Source organism: Syngnathoides biaculeatus, chromosome 18 (assembly GCF_019802595.1).
Source record: "Syngnathoides biaculeatus isolate LvHL_M chromosome 18, ASM1980259v1, whole genome shotgun sequence".
NCBI classification, from domain to species: Eukaryota; Metazoa; Chordata; class Actinopteri; order Syngnathiformes; family Syngnathidae; genus Syngnathoides; species Syngnathoides biaculeatus.
Genome location: NC_084657.1, coordinates 11,372,580 through 11,391,051, shown reverse-complemented (window position 1 = coordinate 11,391,051; position 18,472 = coordinate 11,372,580). Strand labels below are relative to the sequence as shown.

The 18,472-nt window shown below is 43.5% G+C and overlaps 2 protein-coding genes across 4 annotated transcripts; one reads left to right on the top strand and one right to left on the bottom strand.

The window, feature by feature from the left end:
* The first annotated feature begins 4,260 nt into the window (after positions 1–4,260).
* Positions 4,261–8,930, top strand: LOC133491821 (uncharacterized). 3 transcript variants are annotated; one of them, XM_061803450.1, is made up of 11 exons: positions 4,261–4,766; positions 5,029–5,133; positions 6,085–6,127; positions 6,199–6,242; positions 6,326–6,359; positions 6,432–6,448; positions 6,553–6,595; positions 7,704–7,759; positions 7,853–7,912; positions 7,988–8,047; positions 8,129–8,930. In XM_061803450.1, exons 1-11 carry the CDS (start codon positions 4,748–4,750, stop codon positions 8,185–8,187), a joined length of 540 nt encoding a protein of 179 aa, XP_061659434.1. In that variant the 5' UTR covers positions 4,261–4,747; the 3' UTR covers positions 8,188–8,930. The 3 variants fall into 3 exon arrangements, with proteins under 3 accessions (XP_061659434.1, XP_061659433.1, XP_061659436.1); XM_061803449.1 differs by having other exon boundaries at positions 7,853–8,047; XM_061803452.1 differs by lacking the exon at positions 4,261–4,766 and having other exon boundaries at positions 5,043–5,133; positions 6,203–6,242; positions 7,853–8,047.
* Positions 8,931–9,415: 485 nt separating this feature from the next.
* Positions 9,416–17,944, bottom strand: pgk1 (phosphoglycerate kinase 1). The gene is made up of 11 exons (XM_061804079.1): positions 17,743–17,944; positions 15,733–15,783; positions 15,505–15,660; positions 15,280–15,424; positions 14,481–14,584; positions 14,296–14,415; positions 13,861–13,975; positions 12,097–12,276; positions 11,841–12,018; positions 10,820–10,918; positions 9,416–9,962 (listed from the first exon to the last, which is right to left on the bottom strand). The coding sequence occupies exons 1-11, from the start codon at positions 17,805–17,807 to the stop codon at positions 9,922–9,924; spliced, it is 1,254 nt and encodes a 417-aa protein (XP_061660063.1). The 5' UTR covers positions 17,808–17,944; the 3' UTR covers positions 9,416–9,921.
* Positions 17,945–18,472: the final 528 nt, after the last annotated feature.

Sequence of the window (18,472 nt, the reverse complement as noted above, 5' to 3'; positions counted from 1 at the left end):
ACCTCAGACAAACATTAGACAAAATGGTGTCGCAGGAAGAAAAGTCGAGAGCAAAATTGTCCGATTTACCAGCTGATTTTTCACTCGCATTCTTACCGAATAGTGAAATATCGTTGAAAAGCAGACAGCAGGTCTTCAAGTATTTCAGCGAGGGGTATTTCAATGGTATTTCCATGCATATCGACGGAGAAACCATTGATATTAGCGCGAGATCTTTGCGGAGTCAGAGGAATACCGAGAAGCCACATAATTTATTATAACCCAAAGACAAATTCGTCATTGACAGTTTCCTATTTTCGTGTTACCCATCACACTTGTGTGCAGAATCTGTACGTGCATCTGTATAGCCGTTTGTGAACCGCTGTATGAAGAAAAAGAAGAAGGAGAGGCTTGATTTACGAGTTGTTTCTCTCGTTTTCTTTGTGTAACGTCACGCGCTCCCCTCAATAATTATTCTTGAATTAGTGCCGAACCTACGTAAGTCCCGACCGAGTACGACAATCACTACTTTAGTGTCCTCAAACATCCTTCCTTCAGTCTTGGTGTCTCGGTGCACGTCGAAGGCTTTTAGGACTCGCTAGTCCGGTTTAGCTTAGCTCGCTAGCCGCCAACAAAGAGACACGTTTGTGCAGTCAGGTCCTCGCAAAGTATCGCTCAACACAGATCAAGTGTGTCAATCATTCACACGTAGCTATGTTATGCAAGCGAAAAACTGCTTATTCAGTTATATGAGACATGTATTGAAAATCAAAAATAGGGCTTACCTTCGTGCAAACATATGTGTTCCGGTTGATTTTAGATGGATTCAGTTGATCATGCGGTCTTCCACAAAAGTTGATCCATCGAAGAGATTTTTCGTACTCTGTTTTGGAAAGGGTACAAATTGAACTCCACCAACTAGCCTTTCAGGATACCTGTCGTCACTATTATAAAGTCTGTGACTACACCTCTTAACCATATCTATTGTTAAAGAACCCAAATACGCGATAAAACGCTACCAAAAGCTATACTGGACCGTAAAACGTCTGAGGTTATAGCTGATGACAACAAGGGGCGTGGTTTAGGCACATCTCTGGCCTCTGATTGGTCAGTAACGCAGCCCACACAATTTCTACGGAGGGGTCAATTGGAGCAACTATTGAAAACGCGATCACTTCATATTTCAAATTCACAAATTTACTTCCATAGGTTTTCCATCATCAGCATAAAATACGGTCACATAATGAATGTACACAGCAGTAATGGAGAGTGGACAAAATTCATTTTAGAAATTGTAGATGCAACGCTTCCATAATCACCATATTGTCACGTTTTTGTTTAGTTTTGTTCAGAATGTTTGCAACTTTGGTATAACTAAACAAAGATCTGCTGCTGTGCCACACACAATAATAATAAATCCCATTTTAGAGGCCTTCGAATAATTCCATTGAGTTAAGACAGATGAATTCGTAATCCTAAATCATGTCCAGTCAACCACTTGTGGATTTATGCATCCAAAAAAAAAAAAAAGAAGAAGAAGAAATAATTACACAACTGTCATCGAATGCATCTCGCGTGTCCATTTGAAATGAAAAGCATTGTTTTCGTTTGCTCTGTGGTCTCCGGCGTGTCTTGAGTGCGCGACGGATGTGGCGAGTTGTTGTAAAAGGAAGCAAAACGCACACGCTTGACGGCTTGTTGACTCGAGCCGCGCCGACGCAGGAAGACCAGCCGGACCACCAAAGGTAACGCAGCGGCGACACAATGCAGAGGACCGGCGCTCACAATCTCTTATTTTTGGATTTTTAGATAATTTCGTGGCGTAGACAATAGATCATAATGTGTGTCAATATGTGTATTTTGAAAGCAGAAGCGGAATATTATCATACAAGAAAAAGAGCAAATTAGTCTCAAGGAGGTTACAGAGCACAAATATGCTTCTGTAATTATCAAACGGAAATAGTTGGTTTGAAAAAAAAATGACCGCACAAAATAATTCCGAACAAGAAAAAGTAGAAATATCTTTTTGTCTCACATAAAAATGGAATAGTTTACATACAATTGGAATTTGTTGCGTAATTTTTTTTTTTTTTACATACATTTTTTTTAAATAAATACAAAAAGGTACTCGTTCACTTGTGTGGGGGGGCACCAATTTTTGTTGAATTAAGAAAAATCTCCTTGAAATTGTTTAATTTCTAAACTCAGCTTTTATTTTGAATTTGCTTTATCGTACAACGTATTAATTTTTATTACTTTTACTAATTATAGTATTGCAAATGATTGAAACAAAGAAATTAAAACGAAAATCACTTTTGCGGATCACAGAAACAGTATTAGTTTAAAAAAATACTAAAGTCATAATGAATACAAAATTAATTCACCATCATTCTAAACTATTTTTAAATAAACGTAACATTGTTTCACCCACCAAAATGTATTATTTTTTCATCATGTAATTAATCCAATAATCATCCTTTTGGGTTTTTTTTAGTTGCCGTTTGTAATATGTTGTCTTAAACTACTGCAAATGAAAAATGTAAATAGGTTTTTGGCTTGCCTCAAACCTGATTCATAAACCATTGAGACTAATTCACGATTATTAACAAATATATATATTTTGAAATAAAATGTATTTGTATTTTCCCCTACAACAGGGGTGTCGAACTCATTTTTGTCGCAGGCCACGTTTTAGTTACGGTTCTCCTCAGTGGGCCGTTATGAATGTGAAACTGTGAAAATCTTTCACATCATGTTTACAGATGAAATTTATGAGCTAGTTTTGTCATCACAAATCAAGAGGAGGTCAAGGGTCAAGAGGGCTTTTGAACTATTGCTGTTGTTTGGGCACAGAATATTGCTCGCAAAGTCTATCCATCCATTTTCTTTTGCCGCTTATCCTCACGAGCGTCGCTGGGATTGCTGGAGCCCATCCCAGCTGTCAACGGGCAGGAGACCGGGTACACCCTGAACTGGTCGCCAGCCGATCGCAGGGCACATGGAGACAAATAGCTGCATTCGCAATCACACCTAGGGGCAATTTAGAGCGTCCAATTAATGTTGCATGTTTTTGGGATGTGGGAGGAAACCCGAGCGCCCGGAGAAAACCCACGCAGGCACGGGGAGAACATGCAAACTCCACACAGGCGGGGATGGGATCGAACCCGGGTCCTCAGAACTGTGAGGCCAACGCTTTACCAGCTACCCCACCGTGCCATCTTGCAATACCTCAATGTCGTCATTTATGATATGATCATTTGAAACTTTAGTACAGATTTTTTTTCTTTTTTTAAATTATGGAAGTTGATACTCATAATTTGCCTTGGCGGGCCACATAAAATCATCCGGCGGGCTAAATTTGGCCCCCGGGCCTTGAGTTTGACACCCCTGCCCCACAATATTGTTTTTTAATTATCGGAACGCTCGGCACTGTGAAGTAAGCCACTCGGATTTGGTTCTAGTTGGCCTTTGTTGCGTACTGCACTCGTTTGAATTGCACATTTCGTTAGCGCACATCACAGAAATTACAGTTTGAAGTGTGCCACAAAAAGCTAAAACAATATTGTACCAATTACAAAAGACTGGAGTAAATATTAGGCGGGATTTAGACACGAGCATGATATCTTACTTTAAGAAGTCAAAAAAAAAAAGACAAGCACTCTAAATTGCCCGTAGGTGTGATTGTGAGTGCGACTGTTTGTCTCCATGTGCCCTGCGATTGGCTGGCAACCAGTTCAGGGTGTACCCCGCCTCCTGCACGTTGACAGCTGGGATAGGCTCCAGCACTCTCCGCGACTCTCGTGAGGATAAGCGGCACAGAAAATGGACTTTTGCTCTTTTACCGTGACCACAACTTTCGACACCCCTCTCAGTGCAATCTCACATCACTGACAAGCGCGGTAAGATATGTTCATGTTACCATCCGTCATGATAGTAGCTGACTAGCTTTTATTTTAAGGCCCGTGACCGCAAACGCTCAAAAGTTTTGGCCAACCATTTCCTGTAGGAACAGGTGTACGGAAGTGTGTTGCTGTCACACCAAAAAAAAAAAAAAAACACCAAAAAAAACCAACGTTTAACGTGACATGTTTCACGTTCGGCGCGGTACATCAGCTGGTAAAGCATTGGCCTCACAGTTCTGAGGACCCGGGTTCGATCCCGGCCCCGCCTGTGTGGAGTTTGCATGTTCTACCCGTGCCTGCGTTGTTTTTCCTCCGGGTGGGCACTCCGGTTTCCTCCCACATCCCAAAGAACATGCAACATTCATTGGACACTCTAAATTGCCCCTAGGTGTGATTGTGAGTGCGGCTGTTGCCTCGATGTGCCCTGCGATTGGCTGGCGACCAATTCAGGGTGTACCCCGCCCCCTGCCCGTTGACTGCTGGGATAGGCTCCAGCACTCCCCACGACCCTCGTGAGGATAAGCGGCAAAGAAAATGATTGGACATTTCACGTTATAATGTACTTAATTACATGTTAAAATTGGAATAATGTCATGTTATAACGTGAAAAGTTCAGTTAATTCATTTCATGTTAGCGTGTGAAACTCATGTTATGACGTGATATGCTCTACGTTGTATCGTGATTGGTTTCATGTTATAACGTAGAAAATAATAAATAAATCAATGTCACTCCTCTTCAGCCCCCCCCCCCCCAAAGGTTCCAGTTCTACTACATGACTACTCTCCAGGTCCACCACGACTCCATAAAAAGCTCACCCAATCCATATTTTGTGCAACACACAATGAGAGTCCACTTCTAGCAACAAATGGACGCCAACTTTTCAGGTTATAACGTAAAACATTTTGGTGTTATGTTATAATGTGATAAATTACACGTTATAAATGTAATTCATTCCCCATTATAACATGAAACGTTTCATGTTATAATGTGAAATGTGTAATTCACCACATTATTTCGTGAAACATATGTTACAACATGAAACATCCACATTATAACGTGAAGCATATCACGTTATAATGTGGTAGCGACCCTTTTTTTCTTTTTTTTGACCTGCAAGGACAGAGTTCTCACAAGCGCTTCTTTCAGGTATGCTGGGAAATTCCAGCGTGCAGTGCGCGGTAGCAACTGTCGCGTCGCTGGCCTTGCTGAGTCTGTTGGGCCTGCTGTGTCTGAGATGCAAGAGGAAGTCCAGTAAGTTCCAAGAACCGGGGCCTTGGGATATATAATCTCACTTCAATAATCAAACATAAAAAATAAAAAATGGTCTTAAATGTGAAAAAAATAGCACATTATTTATATAGTTTATTTATACATATTTTTCAGTATTGATGAGCCAATGATTTTCCAGATTTGTGTTGCAATCAGGATGAAAGAAATTAAAAATTAACTTCATAATGTTATATTTTCGACTGCCGTTAACCATGCATCTTTAATCTGAGTTTATGAAGAAAGGCGTACCTCAGGGATCACTCCCAGGTTTCTTGTCTTTTCTGACAAATGAGTATTTTCAGATAAATGTCATGTCCAGGTGTTGTTATAGTAATTTTGCTTTTATTGCCCGACACAGTTTTACTGGATTTCCGATCCGTGGCACACTTCAGGAATCAATCCCAGGCCTCTTGTTTTTAAAGATTTGAGGACGAGAATCCGGATAACGTGAATCGAGCATTTTGCTATTCAGGTTGACAAAAAAATTGAATCGTTACTAAATATTGTCCAACAAATGACAATTTATTTGAAAATTCTTAACTACTGTATGAAACTATAATCCACACACACACGCACAGAATTGGTTTTAAGCCACGTCTACCTACGCAGAACTTATCGGCCTCACGCGTCCCCTGCTAAATGAGATCGTCAAATGAGATCTCTTGTGTGCCTTAAAACGGACAACATCAACATGATATCAGATACTTGGATCATCTTAAATATAATTCAAAGCATCCGCGATCTGTGGCGTACCTCAGGGATCACCACTAGGTTGCGTGCTTTTCTGCACATTGCATTGTTTGAATGCACAAACGTTCTTCCCCAAAGAGATTTCACCCTTTTAAAAAAGGACTCGTATATTTTTGTTTTGAATTCCCTTTTTTTTTTTTTTTTTGGAATGACAGACTATTATTGTCTATTTCCCCCCCACAGAGACGATACACGAAGAGGCTCAGATATACAACCCGCACACATTGTGAGTTTCGGATGTTGTGGCAAACGTTCTAGCCGTACGGTACGTGGGTAGTGACGTTTAGTTTTTGACAGCCAGCGTGAGGGGAGCCGGTTTGCCGTCATGCGATCCAAAACAGGTACCATACCTTGCAGAATAACTTTTTTACAAATGATTTCTTGTTTTTGTGGGACATTCTAACAAATGGCTTTCATTTTTCAGTCACCAAATCCAACCGAGCGATCGCAACTTCAAAGTATGCTTTTCACGTTGATTGAAATATTTACAAAATCAACCCCATTTAACGGTTTTTGTTGGTATTTTCCAGTGAGGACCTCACTGCGGGTGAGTTTTGTAAAGTTTCTGAAAACTTAATTTCACGAGAATTACGTTTTACATACTTGTTATATATACACGTTCACCTTTTTAATGATTATACCCCTTAACAGCTGTTGCCGCGTCACCAACCAGAAGTTTGGAACATATTTATGTGTAAGTATTGAATTCTCATCCCCATCTGCCATTATTCATCAAATATGTAATAAATATGTAATAAATATCAGTTAATCTGTGCGAATACAGTAAACCAGCTTGGCCACAATTTTTTTTTTTTTTGGGTGGGGGAGGGGTGTACATCCTCTACCTAAACCAGGGGTGTCAAACGTATTTTTGTCGCGGGCCACATTTTACTTACAGCCCCCCCCCTCCCCTCCCAGGGGGCCGTTATGACTGTGAAACAATAAAAAAAACTCATCATATTTACATATGAAATTTATGAACTCAGGGGCGGGCACGATGAGAGCAGCTGGAAAGTGTCGGCCTCACAGTTCTGAGGACCGGGGTTCGAATCCCGGCCACGCCTGTGTGGAGTTTGCATGCTCTCCCCGTGCCTGCGTCGCTTTTCTTCGGGTGGGCATTCTGGTTTCCTCCCACATCCCCAAAAATTTGCAACATTAATTGGGCACTCTAAATTTCCCCTAGGTGTGATTGTGAATGTGACTGGTTGTTTGTTTCTATCTGCCCTGCGATTGGCTGGCCGTACCCCGCCTACTGCCCGTTGACAGCTGGGATTGGCTCCAGCACTCCCTGCAACCCTCGTGAGGATAAGCAGCTAAGAAAATGGATGGATGGATTTATGAACTCGTTTTGGAATCAGAAATCGAGAGTAATGGGGTTTTCAACTATTGCTGTCTGGTAAGACAAAAATGCTTATATCTCAACGTTATCATTTACGACACGACAATTTGAAATTTTGGTACTGATTTTTTAACAAAAATCACGAAAGTTGATACGATTTGCCTTCACGGCGGGCCGAATCTGGACCCAGGGCCTTGAGTTTGACACTTGCGACTGAAATACAAAATGGGGATATTCCTTCTTCCTTGAAATAAATAAAATAATAAATAAAATAATCCATGCTACTTTGTAGTTGAGCAAAAAAAAAAAAAAAAAAAAAAAAAGCCTCCACTCAAATAAATACACAATAATCTCTGCAGTTTCTCAAATGAACTATCCCGGCCACAATGTTCATATTTAAGATTTTCCTCACTCGAACAAGATCAGAACGTTCACATTTGTCCAAAATGTTTTGCCTTTGCAGAGATCCACTCCCCGTCACAATTTATGAAAATGAGCGGACGCCGTTAAGGACGAAGGGTGCTCTCTTTCCCCATTCAAATACTGTACAGCACATAAATTTTAAAAAATAATAATTGTTGTAGTGAAAAAACATGACCATCTCGTCTCCAGTTGTTGATCCCCCCAACACTGATTACGCAAACTTGCCTGGCGCGACGCTGACAAATGACGGTAGGAGACGTCGCTGCATTGGTTTCAATCCAAGACCAAAGCGCCGCACTTCACCAAGCCGCCGTGTCGCCGCAGACGCAGACGACTACGAAAACTCGCATTTCCTGGAACAAAAAGCTCAACAGCTGGAGAACGGTAAACAAGTCATTGCTCCCCGGCGCACAGCTATCGACTTTAAAATTTAACATTTTTTTTTTTTTTTTTAATTTGGACCAGATCTGTTGTACAAGAATGAAAAAGCAGCTGATGTGGATGTGCAAGTGGACGCTTATTAAACAAGGCCGCCACCTGGTGGTCAAACTGTGATTACCACACGCTGTGGTCTGAAATTGTCAATTGCATCATCGATCTATGCTGGCGGCAGTGGCAGCTGGTCAGGAGAGGTCATGAGGGAGTGGCGCGACCAATCAGTCACCGAGTAAGACAAAAATTAAACATGTCAATCAAATATAGTACTATATAATTACGCATAAAATTGTAGTTACCCTGTTGCGTTCGAGTGCCCACGGAGGAATGCACGCTCCCGCCACGGAGTGAAAAAAATTCACATTTCAAAGCGCCGCAGTTTACTTTTTGTGACATTTTTCCAGATGTGTGGCCCAAATGGAAATTGTGTGTGTATCCATCCATTTTCTCAGTCGCTTATCCTCACAAGGGTCGCAGGATGGGGATGGAGCCTATCCCATTTGTCAACAGGCAGGATGCGGGGTACACCCTGAAGTGGTCACCAACCAATCGCAGGGCATGTCGAGACAAGCAGCCGCACTCACAATCACACCGAGGGGCAATTTTTAATGTGCCCAATTGACGTTGCATGTTTTGGGGATGTGGGAGGGAACCCGAGTGCCCGGAGAAAAGCCACGCAGGCACGGGGATTGAACCTCAGAACTGTGAGGCCAACGCTTTCCAACTGCGCCACCGTGCCGCCTTGGCTCAATATACAGTCAAGCCTCGGTTCTCGAACGTCCCCGTTTTTGAACGAAAATTTCGAGATGTTTTTGCTTCTGTTTTGAACGAAAATCGGTACTCGAACACCCCTGACAAAACCCAAAGAAGGCAAGTTACTTGTTTAAAGTTATTTTGCACTTTTGTTAATAAAAAAAGTTAACAAAGCTGGGGGCCGAGTCACTACCGATACGACAATGCGCTCCCAGCCTCGCTTACTCTACGACTAAAGGATACATTTTAAGCAAAAAAAAAAATACATATAATTTCTTAAATTATTTTATTATATAAAGTAGTTAAACTATACATGTATTTCTACTATGCAGTTTATTATCAGGAAAAGCGTAAAAAAAAAAAAGCTTTAAAATGCCAATTTTTTTTGGCTTGGAACGCATTATTTCTTTTTCCATTCATCGTAATGGGAAACATCGATTCGATTTCCAAACAAATCACTTCCCGAACCGTTTTCCGGGACAGATTGTGGTCGAGAACCGAAATACCGGTCAAACAAAAAAATGACTTATCCTGGAAATTGGGAAGGAATACGAAAGCAGCAGGAAGGTTTTAAAGACATTTATTAATAGGCTAGCAGAACCGCCAGAAGGTACACAAACGCCAACGTGAACCGTTCCTTTATACCGATGCCCAAATGGATGTGTACAAGTCGTGACGCTGTGAATAGCCACTAATCACACACGTCATACAGCAGCAGGGAATGACAGGAGGAGCGTAACACGTGCAGCCTAAAAATCTGGAGCGACGTCGACTTTTCATCACAGCAAAGTAAATTCCACCCTAACCATCCGGCTACTCTAGCAGTCCTCCAGTTGGGTCACAACAACAAGGCAGAAGTTCTACTCGTTACACGTTGATCTGCCATAAACGCCCACTGAGTGCGTGTTTTTTTAAATGCAGGGTCACTTGAGTTAACACCTGTTTGTTTTTCGGTCGCTACTCACCTCTCAGAATACACACACACTCTCTCTCTCTCTCTCTCTCTCTCTCTCTCTCTCTCTCTCTCTCTCTCTCACACACACACTTCAGTGGGTCGACCGGAAGGAGTTTTAGGCGTTGCTCAGGGCGTCCACTCCGGGGAGGACTTTGCCTAAAAAGAGCACACACGCAGGATTACGGGTTATAAAAACCACCAAGGATTGGGAAAGTGAATTTCCCTTTTTTTTTTTCTCTCCATATTGCGGAACATCGTTCCTTTCAGGCAGTGTAACTGTAAATCAAATAATTTGATCATAAAAAAAAGATGGACATGGAATGGAGGGTAACGAAGAGCCCTTCAACAATTTTCCACTGTCACGAGTTCATATCAGATACACGGCGTCAGCGTACACGGCTGTCGGGCCAATAGTGAACTAGCTCTGATGCTTAAAAGGTCGAGCGTCATGCCTATAAACTTTCTAAAATCGATATTTTAATGAAAAATGCATATAACATTATTCCCGTCAATGTCCATACGAAAAAAAAAAAAATACGAGCGGCGAGTGCGTCATCCGCCATGTTGGCCGCGTCGTCTGTTCGTGATGTCACGGAAGCGGCTTTTCGAAGGTGAGAACATCTCACAATCGAGTGAAGTTCGTTTCGAGCCCTATTTAGAGGATATGCGGATCACTTCTAACTAACAACAGACTCCCCCCCCCCCCCGACAGTTTGTACGAGGCAGCCCGGCCGAAGCCGCGGACGCCGCCGAAGCCGTGCCCCTCGTCCCTCGATTCTGATGATTCGAAGGTTCATCACGCTAACATTCATAAACAATCCAAAATAATTTGCAGATCGAAGTATAGCGGAAAGAAGGATTGAAAAGTGTCTGTTGAATCTTGACAGTGCAAAAGCTTAAAAAGTGTAAAGAAATGCAAATGCAATTTCCCTCCCCATGCGATTATTTTCCTTTATTCATTTTTTTTTTTTTTTTAAATCTACACATAATATTGGTTTTATCCCTCCACTCACCTTCCAGCAGTTCCAGGCTGGCTCCGCCTCCTGTGCTCACGTGGCTGACCTTGTCCTCAGTGTTCCACTTGGCGCAGCAGGTGGCGGTGTCGCCCCCACCTGCACATCACAGGCAGCAATTACATTTTTTTTTTTAATAAAAATTGTCACGTGAATACAGCTGGAATTTCATTCAGATGGCGGATATGCGACATAAATAATTAAACGCAAACAGATAACAACCAGGTGTAATTTATGTCCTGGCCCCTAAATTTTGTTATTTTATTAAATTGCCAATACCAGTAGTTCCATCCATCCATTTTCTTGGCTGCTTATCCTCACAAGGGTTATGAGAGTGCTGGAGCCTATCCCAGCTGTCAACGGGCAGGAGGCGGGAGGGGTACATCCTGAACCGGTTGCCAGCCAATCGCAGGGCACATGGAGACAGACAACCAATCACGCTCACAATCACACCTAGGGGCAATTTAGAGTGTCCAATTAATGTTGCATGTTTTTGGGACGTGGGAGGAAACCGGAGTGCCCACCCGGAGAAAAGCCACGCAGGCACAGGGGAGAACATGCAAACTCCACACAGGCGGGTCCGGGATTGAACCTGGGACCTCAGAACTGTGAGGCAAACACTTTCCAGCTGATCCCACCGTGCCGCCTGTACCCAAAATAACTTAACCAAGATTTCAACTCATCACACAAAATTAGCCTTAAATGGCCTACAGGCGGTTTGATTAAAAAACAAGCACCAGAACTGCATACGTACACGTGGCAAAGACTCTCTGTAACAACCCAGGCTAAACTTTGATACCAATTGTGCTGTGTGGTTTAAATTTGCCCATGGATGCCACAAGTGGTGGCAAAGTGCCACTTTTCTGAGACAATTTTGCCCGAGCACACACACGAAAAAAAAGGTTTTATTATTATTCAGCAAATTATGGAGGAGAAATTGTGCTCGTCAACGTCCACACCTGGTGTGATCAATTTTTTAATTAATAACACGAGGGGTCAGGAATAATCTTGCGCTTCTTACCGATGATTGTGACGCAGCCAGACTTGGTGACCTCCACGACCTTGTCCATCAGGTTCTTAGTCCCCTTGGCGAAGTTGTCCCACTCGAACACGCCCATCGGGCCGTTCCACACGATCTGCTTGGCCCGGCCCACCGCCTCGCCGTACGCCTTGGAGCTCTCGGGCCCGCTGTCCAAACCCTGCGGGAAGAGACCGTGACGGCGACGGCGCTCGCGTGCAACTCGGCGGAAAAGGTGAAGCCGCTCCCCCCTTCGTACCATCCAGCCAGCGGGGATGCCGGCGGCGACGGTGGCCGTGCCCGTGGCAGCCTTCTCGTCGAACTTGTCGGCGGTGACAAAGTCGACGGGCAGCGTGATCTTGACGCCGTTCTTCTCGGCCTTGGCCATCAGATCCTTGATGATGCCGGCGCCCTCCTCGTCGTACAGGGAGTTGCCGATCTGACAAGGCGAAGTCATATATTGAAATTGAAACAATACTGTATATTTCATTTACCGTAATTTCTGGCCTAAATCCCGCAAACCCCCCCCCCCCCCCCCCCACGCTTTCAACCCTGCGGCGTATGCGGTGTTGCGGCTAATTTGTGCATTTTTTTTTCTATCGCCCACGAGGGAGCACTGGAGCGGAAAAGGTGAGTGAGACCGGTGGAATATATGTGCCGAGGAAGTGACTTACCGGTAGGTTTTTTTTTTTTTTAAACCGGCCCTGTTAGCGCTGTGCTAGCATCTTGCTGTTGTGTTAATGCAGTGTCTCAGTGATTTTTACTGGTATGTTTTTTTTTGTTTTTCTAAATGTCTATGTTTTTTTTTTTTTTTTTTTTTTTTTTTTTTTAAATCAGCCCCGTTAGCGCTGCACTAGCGTTGTGCTAGCGTGTTGCTACCGTGTCTCAGTGATTTTTACCGGTATGTTTTTTTTCTAAAACCAGCCCCGTTAGCGCTGCGCTACCGTTACTGCTGGGCTAGCGTGTTGCTGCTGTGTTCCTGTCGTGTCTCAGTGATTTTTACAGGTATGTTTTTTTTTTTTTTTAAACCGCCCCCGTTAGCTCTCCGTGCTAGCGTGTTGCTGCCGTGCCTCAATGATTTAGGTATGTTTTTTTTTTTTTCTATTGCCGTTGTTTGTGCAATGCTACCGTGTTGGTGCCGCAATTTTTTTTTTTTTTTTTTTTAAACCAGCCCTGTTCGTGCTACCACGTTGTTGCTATGTTAAGCTAAGTTAATGTCTTAAAATTTGAAGTGTCTTTGTAAATATCTCGTGTTTCAATTTGGGCACTTGTGGCTTTTACACAGGTGCGGCTTATGTATGTACAAAATTGTATTTCCTTCACAAATGTACTGGGCGAGTCTTATAATCCGGTGCGCTCTGGAGGCCAGAAATTACGTTATTACTCATTTGTGACCACTAAAGGAATCTGAATAGCTAAATTCTCTGTTCACTGTAGAAAATAGCGGATAGAAGAATGCGCTTGGTTAAGAGTTTTTCCAAGTGGGGTAAGAAGTTAACTTGCCAGTTACGAACGCAAGTGTTACAAACCTGCTTTATCTCTCTACGTTCGGTCACAGTCGGAGACGTCACAGCCTGTTTATCTGGCCGAGCAAATAGCACTTCTTCTTTTAAATAGTAGAGGAAATTTCAACCTCTGTTCTGAATCAATTCAGAGTTGGTGCCAGGGGGTGAGATAGCGTTAAAGGCAAACGACACACAACTTATTGGCCGCATGGAATGTTCCGGTCTGGTTTTTGGTTGAGCAAGCGGCGGGGTTCATGAACAGGTCATTCTAGAGCACATTTACCGGACATTTTACCGTGGCATAGCTACACCACAGTCGGAAGGAGTTACTCAAAGTTGAAAATGAAAGAAAGTCTTTTACTTTGGAGAAAAAAAAATACAAATAAAATAGGATTTCATTTTTCTGGCCATACACCTTTCCGGACCAACGATATAATCTTGACCGCAGCTTTTAGTTTTGGACTCGAAGAGGTGAGCGCGGGTGTCCCTAAATGTTGTGTTTTCCCCGACGTCCTCACCTCCATGTTGTTGAGCACTTTGAGGAAGGTGAAGGCCATGCCGCCGCCGATGATCATCTCGTCCACCTTGTCCAGCATGTTGTTGATCAGCTGGATCTTATCTTTCACCTTTGCCCTGCGAAAAAAAAGAAAAAAAATGAAAAAGAAAAATAACACACACCGGATAAATAGGTGCAGCCTAATGACACAAAAGGCCAAAAATCAAAACTGTGATAACTGTGATTGTTCAATATATATATATATAAACACAGACATCATTCACGGATTATTGCACTGTGCAATAGTGAGATCAAGTAAGACTTGGACAATCCATAGAGGGGAAAAAAATGGACTCTGAGCCCATCAAAGAGTCAGTAGTGGAACACGCTAACGGCACGTGACAACCGTGAAAAATCAATAAGAGCAGCGAGAGAGACCGCCAAGCGCTTCGCTCACCCTCCGAGGATGGCCAGGAAAGGCCTCCGAGGTTTCTCCAGAGCCATGGCGAAGTAGTCCAGCTCCTTCTTCATCAGGAAGCCGGCCGCCTTCTGGGGCAGGTTGATGCCCACCATGGAGCTGGACGGAGGACACGGTAGCGCGTCACGTCGTCATCGGTCGATCGGCGGAAGCGTCGCGCTCACCTGTGGGCTCTGTGAGCTGTGCCGAAGGCGTCGTTGATGTAAACGTCTCCCAGTTTGGACAAAGACGCCCGGAAGGAGTCGATCTGCTCCTGGGAGGCCTTCGTCTGTCACAGAAAAACAACAACCCCCCCCGACACTCTCTTTTTAACGCAAGAATGGGGAAAAAAAGGGCTCATATTGTGAGAAAGAGATTCTAATTTTGATTTAGTTTACGTGGAAAAAAAGTTGTACTTTTGACACCGGGGTCAATTTTCATGAATTGTTATGATTTTTTTTGGATTTGAGGATGCTTCTGTTTTGTCATCACAAATCAAGGGGAGGTCAAGGGTCAAGAGGGCTTTTGAACTATTGCTGTTGTTTGGGCACAGAATATTGCTCGCAAAGTCTATCCATCCATTTTCTTTTGCCGCTTATCCTCACGAGCGTCGCTGGGATTGCTGGAGCCCATCCCAGCTGTCAACGGGCAGGAGGCCGGGTACACCCTGAACTGGTCGCCAGCCGATCGCAGGGCACATGGAGACAAATAGCTGCATTCGCAATCACACCTAGGGGCAATTTGGAGCGTCCAATTAATGTTGCATGTTTTTGGGATGTGGGAGGAAACCCAAGAGCCCGGAGAAAACCCACGCAGGCACGGGGTGAACATGCAAACTCCACACAGGCGGGTCCGGGATCGAACACGGGACCCCAGAACTGTGAGGTCAACGCATTACCAGCTAATCCACTGTGCCGGCTGTCAGCATTTATAATATTAATTCATATGTGCATTTCAATACAACGTGGCAGGCGGGCGCGTCACCTTGTTCCCAGAAGAGTCCTTGCCCTTTCCCTCCTCGGCCACGTGGAAGCGGAGGTTCTCCAGCAGGATGACGGACCCGGCGGCCGGGTTGGCGCAGGCCGCCTCCACCTCGGCGCCAACGCAGTCCTTCAGGAAGGTCACGTCCCTGCACAACGGCGGATCGTGTGAGGTCCTCGACCTCCGGCATCATATTCGGTCAGGTAAAAAAAAAAAAAATGTTCTCACTTTCCAAGCAGGGTCTTGAGCTCGGCGGCGACGGGCTCCAGCGAGTACTTCTCCGGCACAAAGTTCCCGTCGGGGCGGCCCAGGTGGCTCATCAGAACCACTGACTGAGCGCCGTGATCAAGGCAATGCTTGATGCTCGGAACGGCCGCCTTGATCCTAAAACGAGATTAGAAGGTCGTGACCTATCTCAGTGAATTGAAAAAAAAAAAAGACGAAGCAAACGCGTACCTCTGGTTGTTTGTGATGTGCTTGTCCTTCATGGGAACGTTGAAGTCTACCCTGGAAGAAAAAAATAACAATGCTGCAGAAAAATTGACCTTCTCAAGAAGACTCCATAATTGAAATATATCCGATTTTACATGAAAATGGTTCCGGATTTCTATGGGGGAAAAAAAATATTTTACGAAAAGTCATGAAAAGATAAAACAATTTAATGAAGGGGGAAAAAAAAGTCAAGACATAAGATGTATAATTTTATTATAATAAAGTAGTAGCATTAAAAGAAAAAATGTTTTTATGGGAAAACCACAATTATTTTAACCTATTCATATTTTTTAAAATGCTATTATTTCTTTATACCAATGGAGTAATAATATTAGGAGAAAGTTGTATTGTCATCATTAAAACGGGTCAGACCTTTTCATGGGGAAAAAAAGTACTGCAATTTGTTCATTTACATTTAAGTCATAAGAGAAAATTATTTGAACTCAGTTGGGTAAAAATAATTTCAAGCCATATAAAGTCAGCATCACGTTTTGAGGCCGAGCTCGTGTATGAACTTCAGTTGCAATTGAATTACTGTGAACTTCATTGAAATGAATGAATGAATGCAGAGTTCCGATGAGTGCACACGAACACACGCTGCATCCCTCGGTTGCCAGCCGGCATTACATAACTCCCCCGGCCCATAAGCCCACACCCCAGCATGCGCACAATGCCATACCGTACTGTAAAAGCATTGTCTGGTCTGGAACCACACCGGTCAGCTTTTCGCCGGCTTTTTTTGGCAGCCTCAGGCGTGCATCCGATGATCCGGCGCCTTACAAACGCAGCACTTTTTGATAGTGGCAGATGGCCATGTCATTGTTGGCTCCTGATCTGGTCTCACAAATGGGCAGACGTGAGCTCATTTCAGGGGCAGCCGAGCAGATTCTTGGGCGCTCCAACCCGTTGCCGGCGTGGCAACGTCACACCTTGCCCCGTTTTCACTCGGCCCCACACTTTTGTGAAACGCTCACAAAACGACACGTTAGGGCAAGCCCTGGGTGCGACACGCTCGAAGCTAAAGCGCGTCTGAGACGTATTGCAGTGCGTTTTGGCGTGAACCTTGACCTATGGTGCCTGTCGCTGAGAAAGCCGATGTGGAACCTTTGACATTTCCACAGTGGGTGAGTGGCTGGGTGTCAGGTTCAAATGCGCCCTTCTCATCGGACTAGTCCAACGTGAAGACACAGCCATGTAAAGACATTTGGGGGGGAAAAGATCATTTTTAATAGGAAGGAGAACATCCATGCCGTGCATCTCCCTTCCGGGATTGGACATAATCTCAATTGAATTTTGATAAGGGCGATCATTATAATTTTGCAAAGACTAGCAAAAAAATTGACCTTTTGGTTCCAAAATCACTGTCATCAATACATCCATCCACCCACGTTTAATTTAGAAGATAGAAAGAGTTAACATTTTTAGTGTTTTCCCACCAGATTCTACCACCTTCCCATTTTCAGCCAAAAAATGGAATGTATTTATTTGTGCCAAATTACATTACTACATTCCACATTACTATTATTATATGGAAAGGTTATGTACTTTCTTTTAAAAGGCGGAAACAACTCAAATAAGTAGTATGAATAACAGGGTTAAATTGCTGGAACGACTTATCTTAATTCGACAGAAAATTCAGATCTTATTGCGGCTTATTAGTTCCTTTCATGAGGGCAAAAGGCTATCAGCTCCAATATTCAAATTGCCACTTGCACCAATATTAATAGCGCGGTCGTGAGACGATTCTAAAAATGCGACAAAATTAACTTCCGGTGTCGTCAAAACGGATCATCACGCCCACTTTCATTTCTCTCTCATAATGCAGTAGTTACAATCCCTATTCGAAAACTAGCTGTCACATTATTATGACGCTGGAAAAATGACCAGAAACTCACCAAAAAAATATGTAAATAGATATATTTAAGCATGCGTTAGCTCCCAAGCTAATCCAATGATTTCCGTGCAACGATTTACCTCATGATGACTCGCTTCCCCTTCACATCCACTTTATCCAGGGTGAGTTTGTTCGAAAGAGACATTTTTCTTGCTTTCTGGTTGCTCGGCACGTCGCGTTCCTCGCTGTGTCGCCTCCGCTTCGGCGTCTTTGACGGCTGGTCGGTGGCTGGCTAGCTCCCGAATGCCAGCGGCGGTGACCTTAACAGCGGCTGAGGATAGGGGGCCGGGCGACACGCCCCGCTCCAAGATGATTGGCTGCGGTACGGAAATAGGGCGGTGCGTGTGATTGGCTGGGTGTGACGTCATTCAGCTGTGGAAGGACGGTCGGTCGGTAAACGGCACGTTATACATTTCCAGAGGGCAAATATGTTTTTCTTTGATCATTCCCTCTATAGGTTGAACGCTTATGTAAATAAAAGATGTTTTGGATGCCACAAAAATGTATGTACACTATTTGAGAGCTTGTTGAGAATTTCAGTCATCAATTTTACCAACTACTTCTAAAAACATTTATAGTAATAAGGAAAATCAATGATCACATTTTACACACACACACAAATATGCCGTGCAAAGTACTTCTATTAAAGTTCTTTCATTTTTAAAATGTCAATTTTTAACCCGAGTGGACAAGTGGCAGGGAATGGGTTGATTTTAACCATGTCAAACAAACATCGTGTTGCATTTTATGCATGAAAATGGTTTGATTTCAATTACAGTACATTAACAGTACTTGCAACAAAGAAACAGA

What these genes read in the sequence shown, in the direction of transcription:
- pgk1 (XM_061804079.1), bottom strand. Translation starts at nt 17,807, where the DNA reads ATGTCTCTTTCGAACAAACTCACCCTGGATAAAGTGGATGTGAAGGGG. An exon ending in GCATCCCCGCTGGCTGGATG is followed by an intron (nt 12,019 to 12,096) that starts GTACGAAGGGGG and finishes CTCTTCCCGCAG; the next exon opens with GGTTTGGACAGCGGGCCCGA. An exon ending in CAGCCTGGAACTGCTGGAAG is followed by an intron (nt 9,963 to 10,819) that starts GTGAGTGGAGGG and finishes TGCTCTTTTTAG; the next exon opens with GCAAAGTCCTCCCCGGAGTG.
- LOC133491821 (XM_061803449.1), top strand. An exon ending in GACGCCGTTAAGGACGAAGG is followed by an intron (nt 7,760 to 7,852) that starts GTGCTCTCTTTC and finishes TCTCGTCTCCAG; the next exon opens with TTGTTGATCCCCCCAACACT. An exon ending in AGCTCAACAGCTGGAGAACG is followed by an intron (nt 8,048 to 8,128) that starts GTAAACAAGTCA and finishes AATTTGGACCAG; the next exon opens with ATCTGTTGTACAAGAATGAA.